The sequence below is a fragment of the Thermobia domestica genome, chromosome 4 (genome assembly GCF_964235325.1).
Source record: "Thermobia domestica chromosome 4, izTheDome1.hap1.1, whole genome shotgun sequence".
NCBI lineage: Eukaryota > Metazoa > Arthropoda > Insecta > Zygentoma > Lepismatidae > Thermobia > Thermobia domestica.
The window spans coordinates 298,343,735-298,364,389 of NC_137457.1; the positions used below are offsets into that span (position 1 = coordinate 298,343,735).

At 35.8% G+C, this 20,655-nt stretch overlaps 1 protein-coding gene across 1 annotated transcript in view; it reads left to right on the forward strand.

Annotated features, from left to right (window-relative positions):
- Positions 1 to 18,789, forward strand: part of LOC145684228 (serine/threonine-protein kinase Doa-like) — a 51,671-nt gene extending 32,882 nt beyond the window's left edge. The window contains exons 9-11 of the mRNA XM_081756320.1: positions 7,018 to 7,123; positions 11,190 to 11,392; positions 17,772 to 18,789. Coding sequence (XP_081612446.1) covers positions 7,018 to 7,123; positions 11,190 to 11,392; positions 17,772 to 17,817 — 355 coding nt within the window. The 3' untranslated portion in view covers positions 17,818 to 18,789. The remainder of the gene's footprint in view (positions 1 to 7,017; positions 7,124 to 11,189; positions 11,393 to 17,771) is intronic.
- Positions 18,790 to 20,655: the final 1,866 nt, after the last annotated feature.

Here is a 20,655-nt window from a genome sequence, read left to right on the forward strand (position 1 = left end):
TGATATAATCAGCCAAAAAGTTCTTTTTACTCCTAAGATGTATTATATTGAAATTATATTTACTTATCTTTTCTATCATAGAGCCGTATTTTCTTTGTCTTTTATGATTTTTCAAAATCCATGTCAAGCTGGCATTATCACAAAATACTGTAAATTTATTATGATGCAGATACATATCAAACTTGTCTAAACAGTAAATTAAAGATTTCATCTCAAGTTCGAAGATATTCTTCGACCAATCAGTTGTTGGAATTAACTTACTAGCAAACATCACCGGTCTTAATAACCCTTGATCATCATACTGACTAAGGACTCCACTATAACATCGACAAGACGAATCGACATATACTACAAATGGACTTGAAAAATCCGGGACCTTCAAAATGACATGATTTATTATAGCTTCCTTGATCTGATCTAAAATTTCATCTTCCTCTTTACCCCACTTAAATGTATTTTTAGGACTTTTAAGTTCGTATAAAGGCCCTAACAATTCTCCATAATCTTTCAAGAATCTCAAATAATATGAAAGAAAACCTAGCAGTTTCGCTAATGCTCTACGATTTTTAGGTCGGGGAAGTTGTTTAATAACTTTCACTCTTTCTTTGTCGATATACATATTTCCTTCAGAAAATTCATAACCAAGAAATTTTATTTTACGTTTACACAAACGAGTTTTATGAGGGGAAATGGTTACCCCATTCTCTCGAAGTCTTTGCAAAACTTTTTCCAGAATCTCGTTATGTTTTTCAATACTATCAGCATGAACTATTATGTCATCGACAAATATGTCTAAATATTCTCCTTCCAGGTCCCTAAACATTCTATGCATTAAGCTAGACAATACAAAGCCTGATGTTACGAGACCCATTGGTATCTTGCGAAACTGGAGTAATCTAGTTGGGGTGGCAAAAGCTGTTATTGGTCGAGAGCTAGGATGAAGTTCTATTTGATAATAGCTAAATTTTACGTCAAAACAGCTAAAATAACGATGTCTCCCAATGTTAGCTATGATAGATTCTGCGTGGGGACTCGGAAATCCTGTCATTAACACACGCTTGTTGATTTCTGAGAAGTTGACTACTAACCTCGGCGATTTATCTTTATTTGAAATCATGAAGCAGGGTGAAATAAACGGTGAGCTTTTAATCTCTTCAACAACCCCTTTTTCTGTTAAAGAATCGATAAATTTATCCATATCTTTCAATTTATGTTTGGGAACAGGATAGGGCTGTGTAATACACGGTGTAGTATCAGTTAATATTATCTTATGTTGATAATCCTTTATCATACCTAAATCATCGGTGATGACATCTTTAAATTCATTAAACAATTTTTCAACATAAGGTATTAAATTTGGAGAAATAATATCAACAGAGAAATCAACATTACCTTTTCCATTTTCTTCCAACTCATTGGGAGAATTCTGGAATTCTGATCTGGTGGGATTGTCAACACTGACCCCAGCTGGAACTTCTTCCACAAACTGGACCTCTCTGGAAAAATCTCTCGAATCCATCTGCCTAGATGAACAACGCCGTGGTATATGAACGTTTGTCTCAACATTGGTTCGGCTGGAACTCCCCCTTCTCCACCTAGATCTGGCCCGCTGACGCTGACGGGAAACCATCTCTCTGCTCACACCCGATGTTGTTTGGCCTAGGGAAGATCGATTAGGACCACCACCATTGCTCTCCACACCTGAAGTTGAACGATCTATCTGCAAAATTGACTGTGAATAGTTACTAGTTAAAGGGGGTTTAAATGATTGATCAGGTAAATCAGTGTCACTACGCACCACTGGAAATCGACGATCACTCATTGGAACTGATTCCTCAGGATGTTCTGACCTCTGTGTGATAGGCAACTGAGTATTAACACCACTGCTGAATGATATCCATCATATATCGCTGATCGTTCATCCAATGCCGTAAATTGAAATCCACTCCCATCAGATGTTGACGGTTGACACAACAAACCACAACTGCTCACCTCCACTGAAGACTCATGATCACTACGTACCGCAGACGGACGCTGACCTCGATGAAAAGTTGACTGTCGTCTAAAATTCCTAGATGGTACTACTTTTGTCTGGTGAGAGACATCTAGATTACGCTCCGCCTCTGAAACTCCAAGACCTCTTGACATCATGGATGGATGGTGACTACTCTGATGAACCGACAGGCATCTATTTCCCACATCACACGATGTTGTTGATGGACGGGATGAATTGATAACAAAAGTTCCTTGACGAAAACGCCCCGCTGATTCACGACGATTACCAATATTTCCAGCTGACCTATGAAAACCTCTTCCTTTACACGCTGCCGCTGAGGAGCTACGCTGCATAGATATAGAACGCGATCCAGGTCTAATACCATTACTCTCATTTCCACTAAACTCCAATCGTTGATCGTTTTCAACTTGACAACCTTGTCCAGTAGAAGATGAACAACCTACCTGGTCCGGGCATTGCATATCTGCACCAGGAGTTCTGAAGTGAAGCGGTCACATTACATACTCTAGGACGACATCCGGAATTACTATTCTGTCTATTAACCCCACTATAAATTACACTAGAATGTTTTAATTTTGTAGGATAATCAACAAATACATCCGAATGATGAGAATCATGTTGATTAAATTCAGTCAATTTAACTTCTTTATTGAGTTTTTCAAAAAATAAAGTTTTATTTCGAATGTCAATATGAGCGAAATTTTCGTTTAAAAACGAAATTCCCAATAATAATTTCATATTAGGGTGATCAATAATTCCAAACCAAGCACTAAAACAAGAATTGTTCACGAAAAATCTTAATTCAACCATTTCTTCGATGTTTACAGACTCATTGTCCAAAACAGTCACTGAATACTTTACAGGTTTAACTTTAGGTCGACATTTCATACTTATTTCCTTAAAAACTGTTCGTTCGCATAAATTCAAGGTTGAGCCTGTATCAATAACAGCCGGATAAGGCGTTCGACAGATGGAAACCATCATTTGTAAAAGATGATATTGTTTCTCATTTTCATTATTCAAATACATAGAGTCTCCCCGAATGTTACTACCTTTATACGGACATCGATTCCAAGCATGATTACTACTACCACATACATTGCAGACCAATCCTGCCCCAACATTTCTAACACGATTTTGTTTCGTAAGGTTACGTACTACTGTATTCGAAATATATTGATTTTTTACTGTTTTCTGATAATCCAAGGCATATCGCCTATTCATCTCATAACTTTCCGCAAATTCTAAAAATTCATGAACAGTATTAGGCAAACCAGTTAACAATAATAAATCCCGAATCTCAGGTTTGATTAAGTTTGAGACCGTATGACAGAATTCTACATCTGACATTTCTATATTCAATAGTTGCAACACTGATATTTTTTCACGAAGAAAATTTTGAAGGGATTCATGCTCTTTCATAACTCTAAACATCTTACTATTATAAAATTCCGTACGAACTAAAGGTGAGATAAATTTTTCCAAAATACATTCAGAAATATACTTCCAATCAGTCGTTATATTAAGTAATCGCTGCATCTCTTCAAACATTTGGTTTTTACACTTACTTAAACTAGCAACTAAAACTGCTTCAGATGGTGCAACCTTCATTTCGATCATTTCGTTTACCTTCAACAAGAACTGGCATAAAAGAATACCACTATTTTCATTCACAAGAGGTAGTTCGCTAATTTGCATCTCAATAGATTTATAAATGCTTTCTGAGAATATTTTTTTGTGAAATTACATGTGATAGGTGGTTTATTCAACCCACGATAAGGACGTACTTGTGGCACCGCACAGCCAGCGAAGTCCAACAAATCAGAAACTTCCCGATTCTGAGGGGCCCCCCTGGCTCCTGCGGTGGGCACATCGTCAATCTGCACCAGGGAAGCAACGGGAACCTCGTTACCCCCTGGTGGATTACACACAGGAGACCAACCTGTGAACTCTCTTCCAAAACGAGCGGCAAAATTCATGATTGTGATTTTTTTTTGAAATATATTTTCTAATTGAAAGGCCGAAAATGGTCAAAACTTCCCCCGCACAACACATTAAATTTATTAAATCTATAACACAGTAGAACCATTTACATATACTACGTATATCGGAACGAATATTCCTTACAACAGATTTTCTCAAAAGCCAATTATTCGTATTATTTCCAATGCTGAAACGATTTTTGTTTGTTCCTTTTTGTTCTCAACAAGTAAGGGAATGAAACATATACGTACTCTTTACATTCAACCAACCACATATAAATTGATATAATGGGACATCGAACCAAGTACCACAAATCAGGACTCGAACCGTAATGCACTAACCACTCCTACCTTCCGGGATCGAACCTACGCTATCTTGATCCGAACCAATATTCAAATATTTCACTGGAACACAAACCAACACATGTAATAATACCGGGATACGATCCAACACAGCAATAACCGACATTTGCTGACAGGAAGCTTGTAACAAAATTTATTTTTGCGGGGGGTACACCCCAATCCTTTATTTTTACTTCCTCGTGAGGCCTCAAAGAGACTAGAGGAAATCCCAATAGGTTCAAAGCGGTTATTCAGCTGCAATATGTGTTGGATGTAGGTTAGATTAAGTTTCAATATCAAAAAGGACGTTTCTGCTATAACATTTATTTGAACAAAAATTATATATGAATTCAACAACAACAGAATTACTAAACGTAGATAACAGTAACCATGAAAAATTCTCATAACAAATTCGTAGTCAGAAACGTTGATCTTTCGATGCAGAACTATCAATACATTTTAATGAACATCGGAGTTTAACAGTTAGGTTTCAATTTTAACTTTATAAGAATTAAATGTCCAAAAGAAGTATTTAATATCACTTTCCCATTTTTACTTAATACACAATACATTAGCCCATATTGCCATAAATAATAAGGCATCCCCAATCAAACCAAACAGTCAAGTTAACTATGTGAAAAAAGAATGAAAAAAGAAAGAAAAAAAAACACAAGAAAATTAACACAAAAAGAATGATTAAAGATTACTCATTATCCTATGCTAATATGGACTATTACAATTATAACTTACGATACCAGGAAACTCCTGTTCTAGGCATCCACATCGAAAGATATATAATGGAACGATATTCAATCACATTTTTAAGTTCAATACTACTGTTCCATTCACTCCGTCTTCCTGTCAGCAAATGTACCTGACACAAGGTTGAGTACTCTTACATCGGTTCAGCTAGTTCCAACCTTTGCCACTAGATGTCACTATGTCTGATGCGTATAGAAAGCATCTATCACTGCCTACCTCTAGTGACTAAACTGATAACTACTTATTCAACTTCCTTACTTCAATCTAAATGCTCACAAACTGTGTCTTTTTTTTTTCAATTCCGTTACAGTGTGATGTTAATTTAAAGATAAAATTGTAATAAAGCACCTTATGGTATACTTGGTGGATTCCCTAGCCTTTAGATGCTTCGAAAGAGAAAAACATTAAATTAATGCAAATGAAATGTCCGCCTTAAGTGCATCATCATCCCTCCCCCAAAATGGAACCTACAATACCTGATGCATCAAAATAGTTGCCATCTGCAAGCATACACTGCTTCTATCTCTCAGCCAATGATTGGATTCTGTGATAAAAGAATTCTGGAGTCTGCGATGCGGAGAAGTCCCAACTGCATGATGCACCACCTGATCATCAGGGATAGATCTTCCTTCCCAAGAAGTGCTCAAAGATGCCGAAAGAGCAGGTAGAGGGAGAGACGTCAGGAGAATACGGTGGATAGGATAGGGTTTCATACTGCAACTCATGGGGAGTTTGCAGTGTTATTTGAGCGACATTTGCGCGTACATTGTCGTGCAATATGTCACCATATCTTGGAACATTTCAAGATGCTTGCGGGCAGAGTTCAAATGCATTTAATCGAGCTCAGCACTGAACAATCCGCAGCGATCGTTTTGTCTTGACGGAGAAAGACGATAGATCAACCCTCCCATAGATCACTATACCACATATTCTAGAGGTGGGCTTGATCAAGATCCAGCCATTGTCCTGACCGTTTAGGATTGACGTAGAAGACGTTTTACATCAAAAGTGACGATCCAGTGAAGAAAACTTTCCCGGTTATCCTTACACTCAGAGAACTGTATACTTCCAGACGACCAATCTTGGTAACCGGTGTCAACTCATGTGGCGTCCATAAGCCCAACTTTTTCTCAGCGATTGCGCGGAACTGCCGAACATCAGTGATATGGTGTATGCCCGACTAGTCTTTAATAACACGAATACTTCTCCGAGGGCCCCGCTTCAACGGTGTTCCTGAGGAACTCGTCCAAACATGATATTAGTCGGTACCCACGGGGGTCACCGGAAGGAAATTTGACGAACCAATGTCTGTCCCAAATACACTATAAATTTTTGCTCTCTGCTATGCAGAATGCCCCAGTTCGAATTTATCGCACTCAGTTGTGTTCTCTGTAATGCTCTTTCATACGACTCGGTTCAACAACGCACTCTCCTGACGCATTGACTGTGTGCTGGACTTGCACAGAGTTTGTGACGTTAGACGCGTAATCTTAGTCTATTCCTGTGTAGGGTTGCTGATGTTTCTCACCAGGCTCAAAGCGCCCATTTCATTGCCACCAACCTAATAATTGGTTTCGAGCGTTATTGAGAAGTGAATTTTCGCTTTAAGGAAGACTACATACTGGAATTCAAACTATTAAGCTAAAATTACAATGTTATTCGCAAAAATAGAACGTTAATTTCCCGCAGATACATTTCATCTAGAACAAGGGAAAGCAGTCTATTTCCTACAAGTTATTGTGGCTCAGTATGGTTAAAAATTTTGTCAGTGCAAAACATCATGTGTTGCACTTTTTTACAATCACGTTTAACTAAGTTTCGTTGTATTATAAATTATTTTAATTGTCCATGAAAATTTGAAGCTCATAACCAAAGGGAAATTGTTACATAATACATATGTTAATTTTATTACAGAATGGCGAGGAAAACCAAAACAAAGTACTTCTATCACGGCAAGTTAGACTGGGATGAAAAGAGTTCAGCTGGACGATACGTGAGAGAAAACTGCAAGCCTTTGCATGTAAGTAGGCCTCTGTTTTTTGGCTATTGTTTTTACTTTTGGGGGGTTAATTTAAAGTAATGTGACAGGTAAGCTTTTACACCGTGTAAATTGAGGGTATCACCTTAATAGGAATTGGTTAATGAAGAGGTGAGAGATAGCCAGCAGCTGTGTGGTGCGGTGAACTATGTGGAATTAAAGTAGTTTCTTTTAAATAAGATTTCACAAAAGAAAAGAAAATCAACAAACAAGACAAGGAAACCCATGTGGAGGTGAATCGAATTTCAGTGGAACAGTTGCTTCAACGTAGAGTAATGCTTTCGTTTGTCAGTTTAGCTATTTGTATTCGTTATTGTGAAATATACTTTGATTTCAGTTTTTATTTTTTCTGCCATTAACTACCGGTAGGAAGCAATTCTGATGTGTTGCTTAACCTTCTGCTCCCTGACCCTTTAGAATTTATACTTTAAAAATTCACATCATGATGTTGCATATGAATTCTATGCTTCCTGAACATAGTTATTTATTCAATACACGATATTTTACTTAAGATACTGAACTGTATCAAATGATGGACAAAGTGTGTGTGTATATATATATATATACATTTCTCGTTAAACATATAGTAGTAATAGTCTATATACTTTTTTGGCCAAACTCCTTCATGAATCTTTAGGTTTAAATAAATATTCATTTAAGTTTTTCGTATCGACATTAGTATTACCTATAAGCTGCAGTAACACCAGCTCATTTTATATATAAATGTCTGTTACAAAGTTATCTTTCTTTGGTGCGGAAAATAAATTTTCAAGCAGTTTCAATATGGATATTGCCGAAGTTGGTTGTATATGAGTAGCTAGAAGTCAAGAATTTTCAAGTTAATAAAAATCTTCAGTTTTAGACGTCTATCATTAATAGTCATCACAGGATTTTTAATATGATTTCTTGTGTGGTTAAGGAAACCTGGCGTATAACAGCTGCACATGCTATAAACAAAACGAAGAGGAAATGTTTTCGCAGTCACTGCAGTATTCTTTCACACTGTTTCTAGGCAATCAAAGTAATTGACATCAATGTTGCTTGTAGTTAAATGTTGAATCATCATCTAAATACTCCGTGTTCTTTTAAAATTGTTATACATGATTATTTTATTACGATTATAAAAGTAAGTCTGGTTAAATGTTATACATTCATCATTCAAGCTGCCGTTCGTATTTTTGCAGAGACTAACAAACGCATCTCCAATGCTCCATATGTTCTGTTCAACTATCAGACACCAGCTTTCCTTAACCATACAATAACATGATGTAAATAGTTCCAATGGAAAATTTTATTTATTTTTCGGAAAAATTAACATTTCATACACGGATAGTATATATTCTGTACTAGAGATTTATCACAGAGTAATTTTATTTCTGTAGTCTTACAAATTTGTCTAGAAAATCTTATGTATTTTTTCTGATTATCATTTTTTGATAATTGTGTTTTCAGAATTGAATAAAGTGAGGATTTCACTTACACATCTATATAATAAATATCTTTCATTAAGAACTGACAGTTTTATCTTGGGCGGGCATTTTTCTCCCATGAGGAATGAACGCAGGGCTTTTGCTTTAGAAGCGCGTAGTAGAAGACTCTCGGATGGAATAGAAATATAGCAGATGTTTGGGACGTGGTTGACTTCGTACGAGATAAGATCCAATTGCTAACAATCTTACAGTCAATTATTTCTTCTTTCCGAAATGCTCTTTCTCACTGCTGATGAAACTTTAAAAACCCTGTCATACATGGTTAAATACATTGGCGGCAAAGAGGCCAATGAAGGTATAGAAAATTTATTACTATGCAGTGATACCTACTTGAATTTGAACGGCAAGTATTTGGAGAAATGGAGTTAAGTTATGTAGTTTCTGGAGTAAATCTTTTGCTCTTTTGTAAACGTCATTTGTCCGTTGTTTTACACCGATTTTGTAGAAGCTCTCACTACTTCGGAGGGTGGAGAAAAATAATTTTTGTTGATTTGTTTGATTTAAATCAAATCTTTCTCCTCGTATAATACAAGTCACGAACTAAAGAAGAAACATTAGGAATTAGTATTAAATGTCAATTATGTCATTTAAGTGAAAGTATTGGGGTTGAATTTTGAATTAATTCCTAATCGCTAACCTATTTCAATCCCAAACAGTGTTTCTTAAGCATTAAAGAAAATGTACAGCAACATTTAGCTACTGATATTTGGCAGGGACATACTCGGAACTAGCTAGCGGCACGAAATACATATAAAGTAGGTAAATTTCTCTTAAAATTAAGTAACTAACTCTATGGCCTATGGAACCCGGAGGTTCAATGCCACATTCACAAAAGCTCTCCATTGACTTCTATCCTTAACCAACTGGATCCAGTTTCTACTTTGTATTCCTATTTCTGCGAAATCAATATTGTCCTCCCGTCTGTGTTTAGGTCTTCCTAATGCTCTTTTTCCATTGGTTTCCCACTTAAGACTTTGAAAGTGTTCCTACTTTCTTTCATCCTGGCTACATGACCTGCCCACCTGAGTCTCCTAGACTAGATGACCCCAACAATGATTGGTAAACCGTATAAATTATGTAATTTTTCGTTATGAAGTTTCCGCCATTCTCGTTCCTCTTGGGTCCGAATATTCGTCTCAGGATCTTATTCTCAAATACTTTCAGTCTATGTTCTTCCCTCATAGTAAGCGACCATACTTCGCAACCATGCAGAACAACAGGCATGATTATCGTTTTGTGTATTTTAAACTTCAGATCCCTCGACAGAATTCGCGACAAGAAGAGATTTTAAACTGAATAATAATACGAATTCCCTGCTTTCAAGTATTATTTGATATTTTAATGCATCCAAAATTTGCCGTACTACGATTCAGGGGAACTAATATGTATTTAGTACATAAATTTCGACTAAAGTTTTAATTGTTTTTATTTTGTTTCGGAGAGGGAATCGGACCCCTCTAAATACGCCCGTATTACCAGGAAACAAAGAAATGGACGTGGACACAAAAGAATTTTCGTCTTAAATGTCCATGGTGATTTCCCCGTTGGAATAGTTAACGATTTAAAAACCGTATGTTACGAAGAGAAGGAAGTAGGATTCACCCGTTACCCATTCAAAACAGGATTTTCCCTAATCATCCTCTGCATGATACTAGTTTTCATATTGCGCTTACATACATTTGAGTCTCATGGTATTATGATTATCATCTTCCATAATCGAAATAATAGAACAGAAACGGAATTTTACTTATCTTCACTTTAAATTAACTTATTTCGGAATTTGATTTAAATCAACTATTTTTATTTAAAAAATCAAGTGATTTAAATCTTGATTAAAATCGTGATTTAAATCAGACTGATTTAACTCAATCCACCCTGCTACTTCTTTATAATTCATTTTACTTGAAAGAAGATCGATCATACCAGTAGGACGAAGCAGATCGTTAAATGTGGCATGAGCTAAAGCAATGATCCTTCCATGTATTTATTAGGTTTTTTATTTGTTTGTAGTTTAACGAAGGAAATTTCAACAGAACTTTACTAAATTGATAAGGCTAATAGCAAAGAGAACTTGAATTATCCACGAATAAGCAACAGGGTATTTGGTGATAATGCTAATTAAGTGTAAATAATGCATTATATACTGTACGTTATTGTGCGCTTAACGAAACCTGACGTCTGCACATCCTATAAACAAAACTTTAAGAAGTACGTTGTTTGCCAATCACTTCAATAATCTTTCACGCTATTTCTAGGCAAGCAAGGTCACTAACCGCGTTGTTGTCGGCAGAGAAATCGAGTTACATATCTTCCTCTTGTATTACAATTAGAGAATTACGAGTTACTAAATGTTCTAAGTTTGTCAGAGCTGCTGTTTCTGTTGTAGTGTCTTTAACAGCTTCACTTTTAACCTGCGACGTGTTCTGTCGGACTGTCAAGACGTCAGTTTCCGTTAGCTGCTCACTAGTTCTCATCCATTACAGCGAGAGAAATGGTAGTTATTTTTATTAGGTTTAGTGTGTATTGAAATTAATTTGAATGTTTGGTTGTCTTTGCAGAGGTATTTAACATGTGATGATGAAGATCATAGAAACCTGTTCGATCTCATCTCGAGGATGTTGGAGTATGAACCAAGCCAGCGAATAACGTTGGGAGAAGCTCTCAGGCATCCATTTTTCGATAAAATCCCTTCTCATCAGAGATTGGGAGATTTCCATGGGTCGGGGGACAGTGGACGTGAACGAAGCCATTCCTTGTCTCGGTGAGAACTGGAGAAGAGGGAGGTGTCAAATAGCACTTTAACCCTCTGTTTTTCATTTAATAATTATTTCTCACCAGCCCAATCTTACCCTGCCCCATATAGAGCTAGACGTGATGCTCTACCCAGTCATTCGTGGTGGTGATGAACAATGCTGGTGTGCATTGTGATTTAGTCTGGTCGTGTGTTTACATAAATTAAATAAAATAAAGACTTGTGAAAAGAGAAATACAATGTACATATTTCAAGTTGCGTAACAAAGAGAGAACTTTAGTAGTAAATCAGTTTTATATCTGTATACCTTTGTAGGACTGAAAGGGATTTTAAATGCATTTTATAATGCAGCAGCATATGTGTATATATAAGTTTAAAAAAAAAGTGAGAAAGGGGAAAATCGTGGGTGCATGAGTGAATATTTCTTTGTGCATTTGTAAGCATAGCTCCATATGTATATTTGTATATTTTAAAATCGTAACTTGTTTTATGTATTTCTTTTAAAAAGAAAGAACTTGTCTTTTTTTTTTTTCCTTGTCAGTTGGAGCAATTGCTTATAGCATATTCTTAAGCTTTTGTGCATATTGCATTAAAATAAAAAATTCGTCCTCTATATAAATACGTTCGCATACCAGTGGCAGGAGCAGAGTGTTTGTCTACAGTACTTGAAATAATTAATGAACTTTTTTTTTTTTTTAAAGTATGGTTCCATTTTCAGGTTTCGAAAACTTATTTAAAAAGAAAAAAATTAGAACAATTCAGAATTGTTCAAAATTAAGTTGTTCTCTTGCCATTTGTATCTTGCATAAGCACTCTGAATAAAGTACATCTTTGAGTACTTATCTCTTTCTTTAATTAACTAATATTCCTCAGTACTGATCGTTCGTCCCAGAGTAGTTTTAGTGTTGGTAAATCAAGTGACTGCATTTTTTCTTTTCCCTACTCTTCAGCAGCTCTTCGACGTAAGAGGGAAACTATAAAATAATAAACCATATAGAATTTTTAAAGATCGGAATTCGATTTCAAGTCTTTTCCCCTAAATAAATTATAATAATAAAAAGATAAAGCCGATTCAGAATACTCGGTCTTAAAATCGTGGAGTTTATGCTTGCATCTGCATTTATAGTATATAAGGATTTTAAATTTATTTTTGAACCATAATTAAATATTGAATTAGGTCAGTATTTACTTGCAAAACCGTATATCATTTTATTTAGCAATGCCGTTGCATTCATAAATGTTTCTATTATGAATAACTTGGAGTATTAAAGTTCAAAATTAGTTCTCTCGCTTACTTGATAGAACATACATATATTTTAGTTTCATGATTTAAGAATATTTCATGTTCTCTGTACAGTAAAAAGTGGATGCAAGTTAATGTTGACATAGAGATATTAAATACATGATATGGTTATAGTGGAAAACGAAATCGAGTTCCGTATGTATGTCGTGCAGTCAGTAATAACATTAAACTACTATAAAGTAGTAATGATGGGTGAAAATTAATGTAAATACAATGGTTATTCTGTCAGCATAAATTCTGCAGTCGGGTCGTGAGAAAAACATCCGATAAGTCATATTTCAGATACCTATTGTGTATGTTCCTGCATATTGTGTTACGGGCAATTCCTGTAGCATTGAGAAAGTTGGTTTCGTAGTCGTTCTCGAAGTGAGTAGGCGTTAAAATAAGTATTTATTTCAGTATTTTCGGTCTTTAAGACTACGCTTTAACCTTGAGACGAATATTTAGACCATTTATTATGTCATTACATGAACAAATGAATGAATAAAATAAAACTTGGATTGAATCAAATATATTTAAACGTAACCAAAATCAGTTCTTTTTAATTTGGTTCGCCACTAGACAACATTAAGCTGAGTCATTGTACTTCGACCCGGTCTGCGATATTGAAATACAAGTTGCAGGATTCGTTTAATTGTAGACATTGTCGAAATTAGTGTTGGCTGTGACTAATATATAAAACATTAAAAATCAGATCCCACATTTTCACACAATTGGTGAAAATATGTACTGTGTTCAGTGCTGCGGTTGAAGTCCAATAGCCCATGCTGTGCTGCGGCAAAGAAATGTCGTGTGGAAGTAGCGCTATCGTTAACAGTTGCTTAGCAAACTTGAACAAATTTCTTGAATTAGTGATGAGTTAATGTTCACTTTTTCTGTATTACAAATATCGTCACTGAGAAATACTCAACAACATGCGTGTCCATATTTGAACTTCATATTACCTTCGTGGGTCGCTGCGCCAAATGGGTTTTGAGGTAGAAAAATAGTGTTGCCAGGGCATTTCTCTGGATTCTCCCATTTGCTGCTACTTCATTCATTCCACAACCTTCTTTAGCTTACACGGCATTTCCATGAGTCGTAAAACGGAAAGATTGAACTTCATTTTTGAAATTACCTTAGAAAAAGCCAGTAAAGGTTGGCCCCAATGTGACCCTCGTGTGTCTTAACAATAGCTTCTGCGTTCATTTAGAGGCCTTCTACGGAGCACAAAAAGGGGAATCTTCTGACATTCCTCTTTTACAGGCTTTCCACAAACCCGGAGACATGATACGACGCGAGCGGAGTTTTCTCTTCAGAATTCCACAGGACTGGCTAATAGTATTTCAGCAGTATATCCTGAAATGAAATATCCTAAATGTCGGTGGTTATCTCCAATCGTTACAGAAAATCTGTGAATAGAATGAGATGTATGTTTTGGGGCAAATAGACTTGGCTTATGACAAGGGCTAGAATTTTCGGTCGAGGAAAGGTACTGAAATTGATGAATGGAAAGTGGGGGGAAAAAATGGTGGAATAAAAAATAGCTTAATTATATTACGTTGCAAATGTTTTATATTCTATTCGTCTAGATATTGGTCACTTGCTAAATGTAAATTATCATCGAAAAAATGTAAATGAATGTCACAATTTGACCTTCATTAGTTGAGATTTCAAACCGTAAAATAGTGAAATAGAAATTGGCAGCATTCATTCATCATCTGAATGTTGGAAAATATCAAACGTTCTTGGTTTGCCAAGAGTACTTTATTCTGCTAGAAGGAGCGTGAGATTTTGTTCTAACATTGACTAAAGTTCTTTTATTTTACCATAGGTAATTAGTGATTTTACTCCCGTTAGTCATGTGGTATCACTTGTGCCTAAGCGGTTATAGACCTTAGACAGACAGACCTAAGAAGTATATACAGACCTTTGGCGTGGCAGACCTATGTTCGATTCCCGGCGGAAGCTGATGTAGTTCAGATTCCACGTTACTCTGTAGGTCAATCTCTCCTATAGCCTCGCTTCGAAAGGGACACTTGACTAAAAAATCAAATGAAAAAATAGCTTTAGTCGTGATTAGCAACATTTCATAGTTTCAGCATATTCCTAAATTATAGCGTTAGTACAGTATTTACATTTTCCGCAATGTAAGAAAGGCTGGGAACTTGTTCATTTATCCATCTCATGCCTTCGTAAACTTACGTTTCGATATCTTCTATACTATGTTGTTACATATCTAAACAAAACTATGTGCATTGTTATAACGACAATAAATCAATACTAGCGGGAAACTAGAAAGAAATGAAAATGAAATGCATTTTTTGAGTTTTACGCCCCACGGTTACGCCGGCTACGAGAAAGAAATAAGTCATACATCAATACAACATGTATGGATAACGAATGCAATCTCAGTCTGGTGCTGCTTTGGTAAGGTTTCTTGATTAGGTGATGAAAGTTCTTTTTGGTGGAATTTGATGGATATGAATTTCAAGTTTGGAACTCCAAAGTCATGTGGGTAACTTGGAAACAGTTTCAACAACCTCCCAACAAATTCTTTTGATTTGATAAAATACCGAGGTCTGCTTGTGACGTTCCTATATAGATGAGACATTCTATATAAATGGGTGCCAGTATATGTTGCTGATGGTATGCAGAGTTGATTTTACAGTTTTTGGCACATGACTAATAGTGAATCTTCCATTATAATAATATCCCTTGACAACCATAAATTCTAGAAAGTTGCTTTGTAATGGATAAATTATGGACGAGATTTTTGATCAGTCGAAGTGTAAAGTATGGTAAACTTTACCACAGTCAGATAGGTAAATCCAAGCTTCATCCAGTGTAGCGATGAACATTACTTGATACCGGATAGATGGTTCACAGAAGCGTCTACAGTCGCATTCGACGCCCTTGATGGGTAAACTAATAGCTGGAACCTCGTGGGTTTTATATCATCTAACCATGTTTGTAGTAGTCGATCCTATAGTGTATCCGTTTTATTTCCACTGTTTATCACTTTTAGACACAGAAAATCTGACGTAAGGAAAGTGTCACGATATACGCTTTTCAAAACCTGTTCACTTTAAGACTTCGATGCACACGGTACACACTTAGGATAGCAAAACAGTACTGAAAGCTTGTGACTGTGTGTTTACCTTTGAACAACCGGATTAGTGCAATCGATATTATATGCATGGGTGGCGGTTGAAAGCAGGACACGTACACACGTAATCTTCCGTAAAGTTTACTACTTAAAACTCGAACAGTATGTTTGTATGTGCTCTTACAGTAAAACCTACTGGTCCGGCTTTAATGATTAAACCTTCACCGTTTTTCGGATGGTTGTAGGCTACGCGCAGATTCTAAGGAGCTGATCAATAACGTAAAAGTAGGACAATTCGTGTAAAAACTTTCTCCTAGATTGCCTAACACTTTCCATGGAATGTGTTACATTTTCTGTTTTCTAATGCGAGAAAGTAATTACTTACTTGTTCACTTCGGGAGAATAAGTTGTGAAAGGAAAACAACAACGTTTTTTTTTTTTCCTAACAGTTTTATGAAATAAGATTAATAGACAGTTTCCAATCTCGAGAAAGGAATTTAGTTAGGCTATTTTGCTACTTGTAGTATAGAAATAACTTCGGAGGAGAGATTTCGAATCTCCAGTGGATTCGAACTTACGTTAATGAGTTTCCTGAGCTAGAAGTGAGAGGTTTGTTTGAGATTTTACCATTAGTTTTCTCACTGGGCGGAGAAGGTCATTAATAGTTTTAAAATAAAGCAGTTTTGGGGGATTAAAAGTTGTATATCAGTGCTTCAGCTAGAAAGTTATAGCTATTGACGTTATATAAGTGTATATTTAGAAACTTAACTCTCCAAATACAAAGTTTTGTGTTACGGACAGTCTCCAGTAAATCAAACCTACAGTAAATTGTATAGTCATGATTTTATTTCAGTTCTCTTAATATTTGAATAATAATTTTTTCATGCACTTACACTTTTCTTAACACTGAAATCGTAGATATTAAAGTATAACGTGCATAACTACTCTTTGATATTGAGAAAGCTTTATGTTAATATGTATATGATCCTAATTAGGACTATATATTATAGACAATTACGAAATCGTGGAATGTATAAGATCTATATTTTCCTCGTGCTTAAAAGGAATCAAAAGGGTCAAGATTTTTCAAGGAATTGCCGAATCTTGAATAAGACTTTGAACAATGATTAACGTTGGGTGAAGGGGAGAAGCATTGAGAGCGGAAAATGAAATGAAATCTTTGTTTAACGTCCTACGATTATGTCCTTTAGGCTGATAGAGATGATGATTAAAGGAAGTGAATGATGATTGGATAAGAAAGTAGGATGAAACGAGTACTCTGAGAAAACCCACGGATACGATGTTGCACACCACAAACTTGGTCGGGGATCGAACTAGGGACCCCCCAGCATTGAGAACGAGTAAAATCTTAAGAGGGAATTGTAACAAGAGGTTAATTATCATACGGTTCAATTTTATATATATTGATGACACTAAAACAGTTTTCTACAAAACATTCCGTAAGCAGCAAGTCTACCAGACAATAATAACCTATTAATGAGCATTGTTTTCTTATGTTCCGGTAAATTTCGAGAGAATATATTCGAAATATTGCCAATAGATGATGTATATTTTCATCTAACGCGTGTTTCCAGAGTTAATATTTTTACAATTCTCGGTTATAGTTAGGATTTTAAAAAATCAACGTAAGGAAGCTGGATTTAAGTCCTGGTATGGGTTCGTGGTTTGATTTCTACGTTAAGCTGTAGGTTCAAGTCTCATGTATCTGCTTTGAGTCGTTAAATTCTAATCCAAAGAGGGAAGCTAAGCATTTCTAGCTATCTTTATTTTCTTAGTGGTAGAAAGCTATATAATATTGTTCCTTAATACTGTAATTTAAAAAGTACATATGAGATGAATAGTAAGGACCCTTAATTCACTGTAAAAAAAGACGTAACCTGGCAGATAGTACTGCAGTCATATTTAGAAAAGAAAAGACAGTGTTTGATGACGCCGGTTTTACAATGGTTTTCCCCTTTTTTCTAACTACTTTTTAGCATTCACCAGAGGCACCTAGCAAGCATGCAGGGTCACGATGACTGATATACATAGTTTCAGCCAAGTCTGTTAAGCGGAAAAGCAGGCCGAGAGAGGAAACGTTCATACGTGGCACAGAAATCGGCACTGTTCACTGTTGTTCGAGGAGAGGAACGAAGGAAGTGGATGGATAGTATTGTAAGTGGATTGCTGTTATTCGTGTACTAAAGAGAGAGAAAGAAAGAAAACAAGCGAGCCAATAGTAGTTGTTAGAATGGGAGATTTGTTCCACCTGTTGCAGCAAGCCCCCAAAATGGCCAATGTTTGGTTTTTGATTGTAATGTGTTTGTATAATGGTGGTCAGATCTCGTATAAACACCGTAAACAGAGGAGGGAAATTCTCAGTCATGTGATATTTAAAGGCACAGTTCTACTGAAAAAGTGAGGAAATTGTGTACTGGTGTTAAAAGTAGTGTTAATCAATCGCTCACAATTTCTTTCACGTGATAACATTGTTATGGAGTGTAACGCCCAACAGGAAAAAGCATAATTTCAAATAAAGTGCCCTCGTCATAATTTGTCTGTTGGAATAGTGTAAGAAAACGTAAATAATCAGGTGTAAAGAAAGCTGAAAAAATCTCTTACGACATTTGGATACTAGTAAAATCTGTTGCAGATATAAGAGAAACAATGGTTATACGTATTGTGAATAGAAAAGGACACGATGAAAAAAAAAAAGCAGAAATTGTATGCATAAAGAGCGAATGTTAATTGCGTGAATGTATTCTATAAATGTATATGTATGTATGTGTGTGTGTGTGTGTGTGTGTGTGTGTGTGTGTGTGTATATGACATAGACATATTCTTGACATACGCTTTTGTACGATGTACGTGTATATAAAATTTACCCAATTGTTAGATTGGTAGAATGGTTTAATTGATGTTCATCGTTCGTTCTTTCACATACATCAACCATTGTCTGCCTTGTGATTTTTTTGGTACACAAGTGATCAATAATAAATAATTATTTTGTTCATATGTCTGGATTTTATTTCTGCCTTTATCCTGATATGTTGCGTGATGATTGCATGTTCGCTATTACAAACTGAAGTCTATGAGATACTTTCCGCTCTTTCATTATAAAAATTGAGGAGGAAAAAAACATTTTTAGTGAAATATCCAGTCGAAATCGTACTTCCTGAAACTTCGATAATGGGCCTTGTTGTCTGTGGTTATAATTGAGATATTTTTATGCTATTGCTTTATAGAGCCGTTCTATTTCAAGCGGGCACTGCTGTCGATGTGTGTTTTTCCGTACCTCCCTCGAAAGAGGAGGAACACGTTGCTCTGGCCGAGATCCTTCAATGGTTGGATGCGGACAGGGTTGCCACATTAAAGTCACGAACTTCGCTGTACAGTTTTAGCCGTTCTAAATAGCCTACGATCTTCACGTGCCAAAACCAAATGACTGAAGGACCAAATTGGCAGCACAACGGAGGTCATTCACTTCTTTCCCCGAAGCAAAGTGACGGATGAGGCCGAAGTATGTTTCACATATTTTCCAAGGGCACACTTTAAACTGAAAGACTCTAGTAAATGTACTCATCTCTTCAAGTGCTTTTTCTAGATGTACAGGATGATGCATAAAGGTATGTCCAGATTTTAGCAGGTGATTTCTCTGACAAGCAACGAAAAAAAATATCTATATATAGACTGCTTGGGTTCAAAGTGGATACTTTCCAGAATATTGAAGATCTCGTTAACAATTCACATTTCTGTTACGTTGACAACCAAAGTCTCAATGTAGCTTACTGTTTTATAATTTACTGATAATAAAAATCTCTTAAGGAAGATCTCATCCATAGAAGTGAATGAAACCATTAGTTCATTTTTCATGTTGAGTGAGAGACGTGTTTCAGGCTTTTTGATATTTTCTCAAGAAGGGACGAAAAAGAGTGGGAAGAAAAAAGGATAAGAGTTAAGATTATCGTAAAAAGATATCCATATCTCAATCGTTTTAGATTATGATATGTCAGGAGCGTCATTTAGGTGGGGGCCAGGGATGGGTAATTCCCCCCCTGAGTTTGAAATTTATGTAGATATCAAGAGGATAGTGGTAGTAAATCAGTGAAAAACGTGAAATTTAACTTATATCAAGCCCCCCCCCCCCCCAAAGCAAAATTGAAATGATGCTCCTGTAGTATGTGGATCTTTAATAAAATAGTTTTTTTTTTTTTTTTTTTTTGTGTGTGTGTGTGTGTGTGTTAGATGAGAAAATATTACGGGAATCAAAAATAGTAGGAAGTTGGATTTGCTATAAGATGATAGCCATATCTCGAAATTCTTGAAGATTAGGGATATTAAAACTTAATGTATAAACTAGAGATGCAAGTGCTCGGAAAAAAACCGGCTTTTTTTGGAAAAAAACTCGGTTTTTTCTGCTTTGCTTTTTTGCTTCGGAAATTTTGGGCTTTTTTCAAAATACTGCTTTAAATTGATAAAACAGACTTTGTATCGCTTCTCTATAACACAAAAAATCATTTAATTAGTGGTTGATGCTGATAATAATATAAAACATCGAAAATAAACTATGAATTTCGAAAAAATATTTCAAACAATTTTTCTTCAACATATTTACATTATGAATTCCACAGGATTAACCAATGTATATAATAAGAATTTTTTAACCTCCTATATACAAAAGCAAGCAGAATTGGCAAGAACCGTGGTTGTTTTTGAAAATGCCAAAAACCCGTTTTTTGGGGGATATTTAAACCAGGCTTTTTTGACTTAGATTTTTTGCTTTATGTATTTATATTACATATTCACAGAAATAGCCTAAGTTTGTTTCGCCTTGATGTTATTATGCAACAGCGGGGTTATGCCGGAAGAACTCCCATAAGC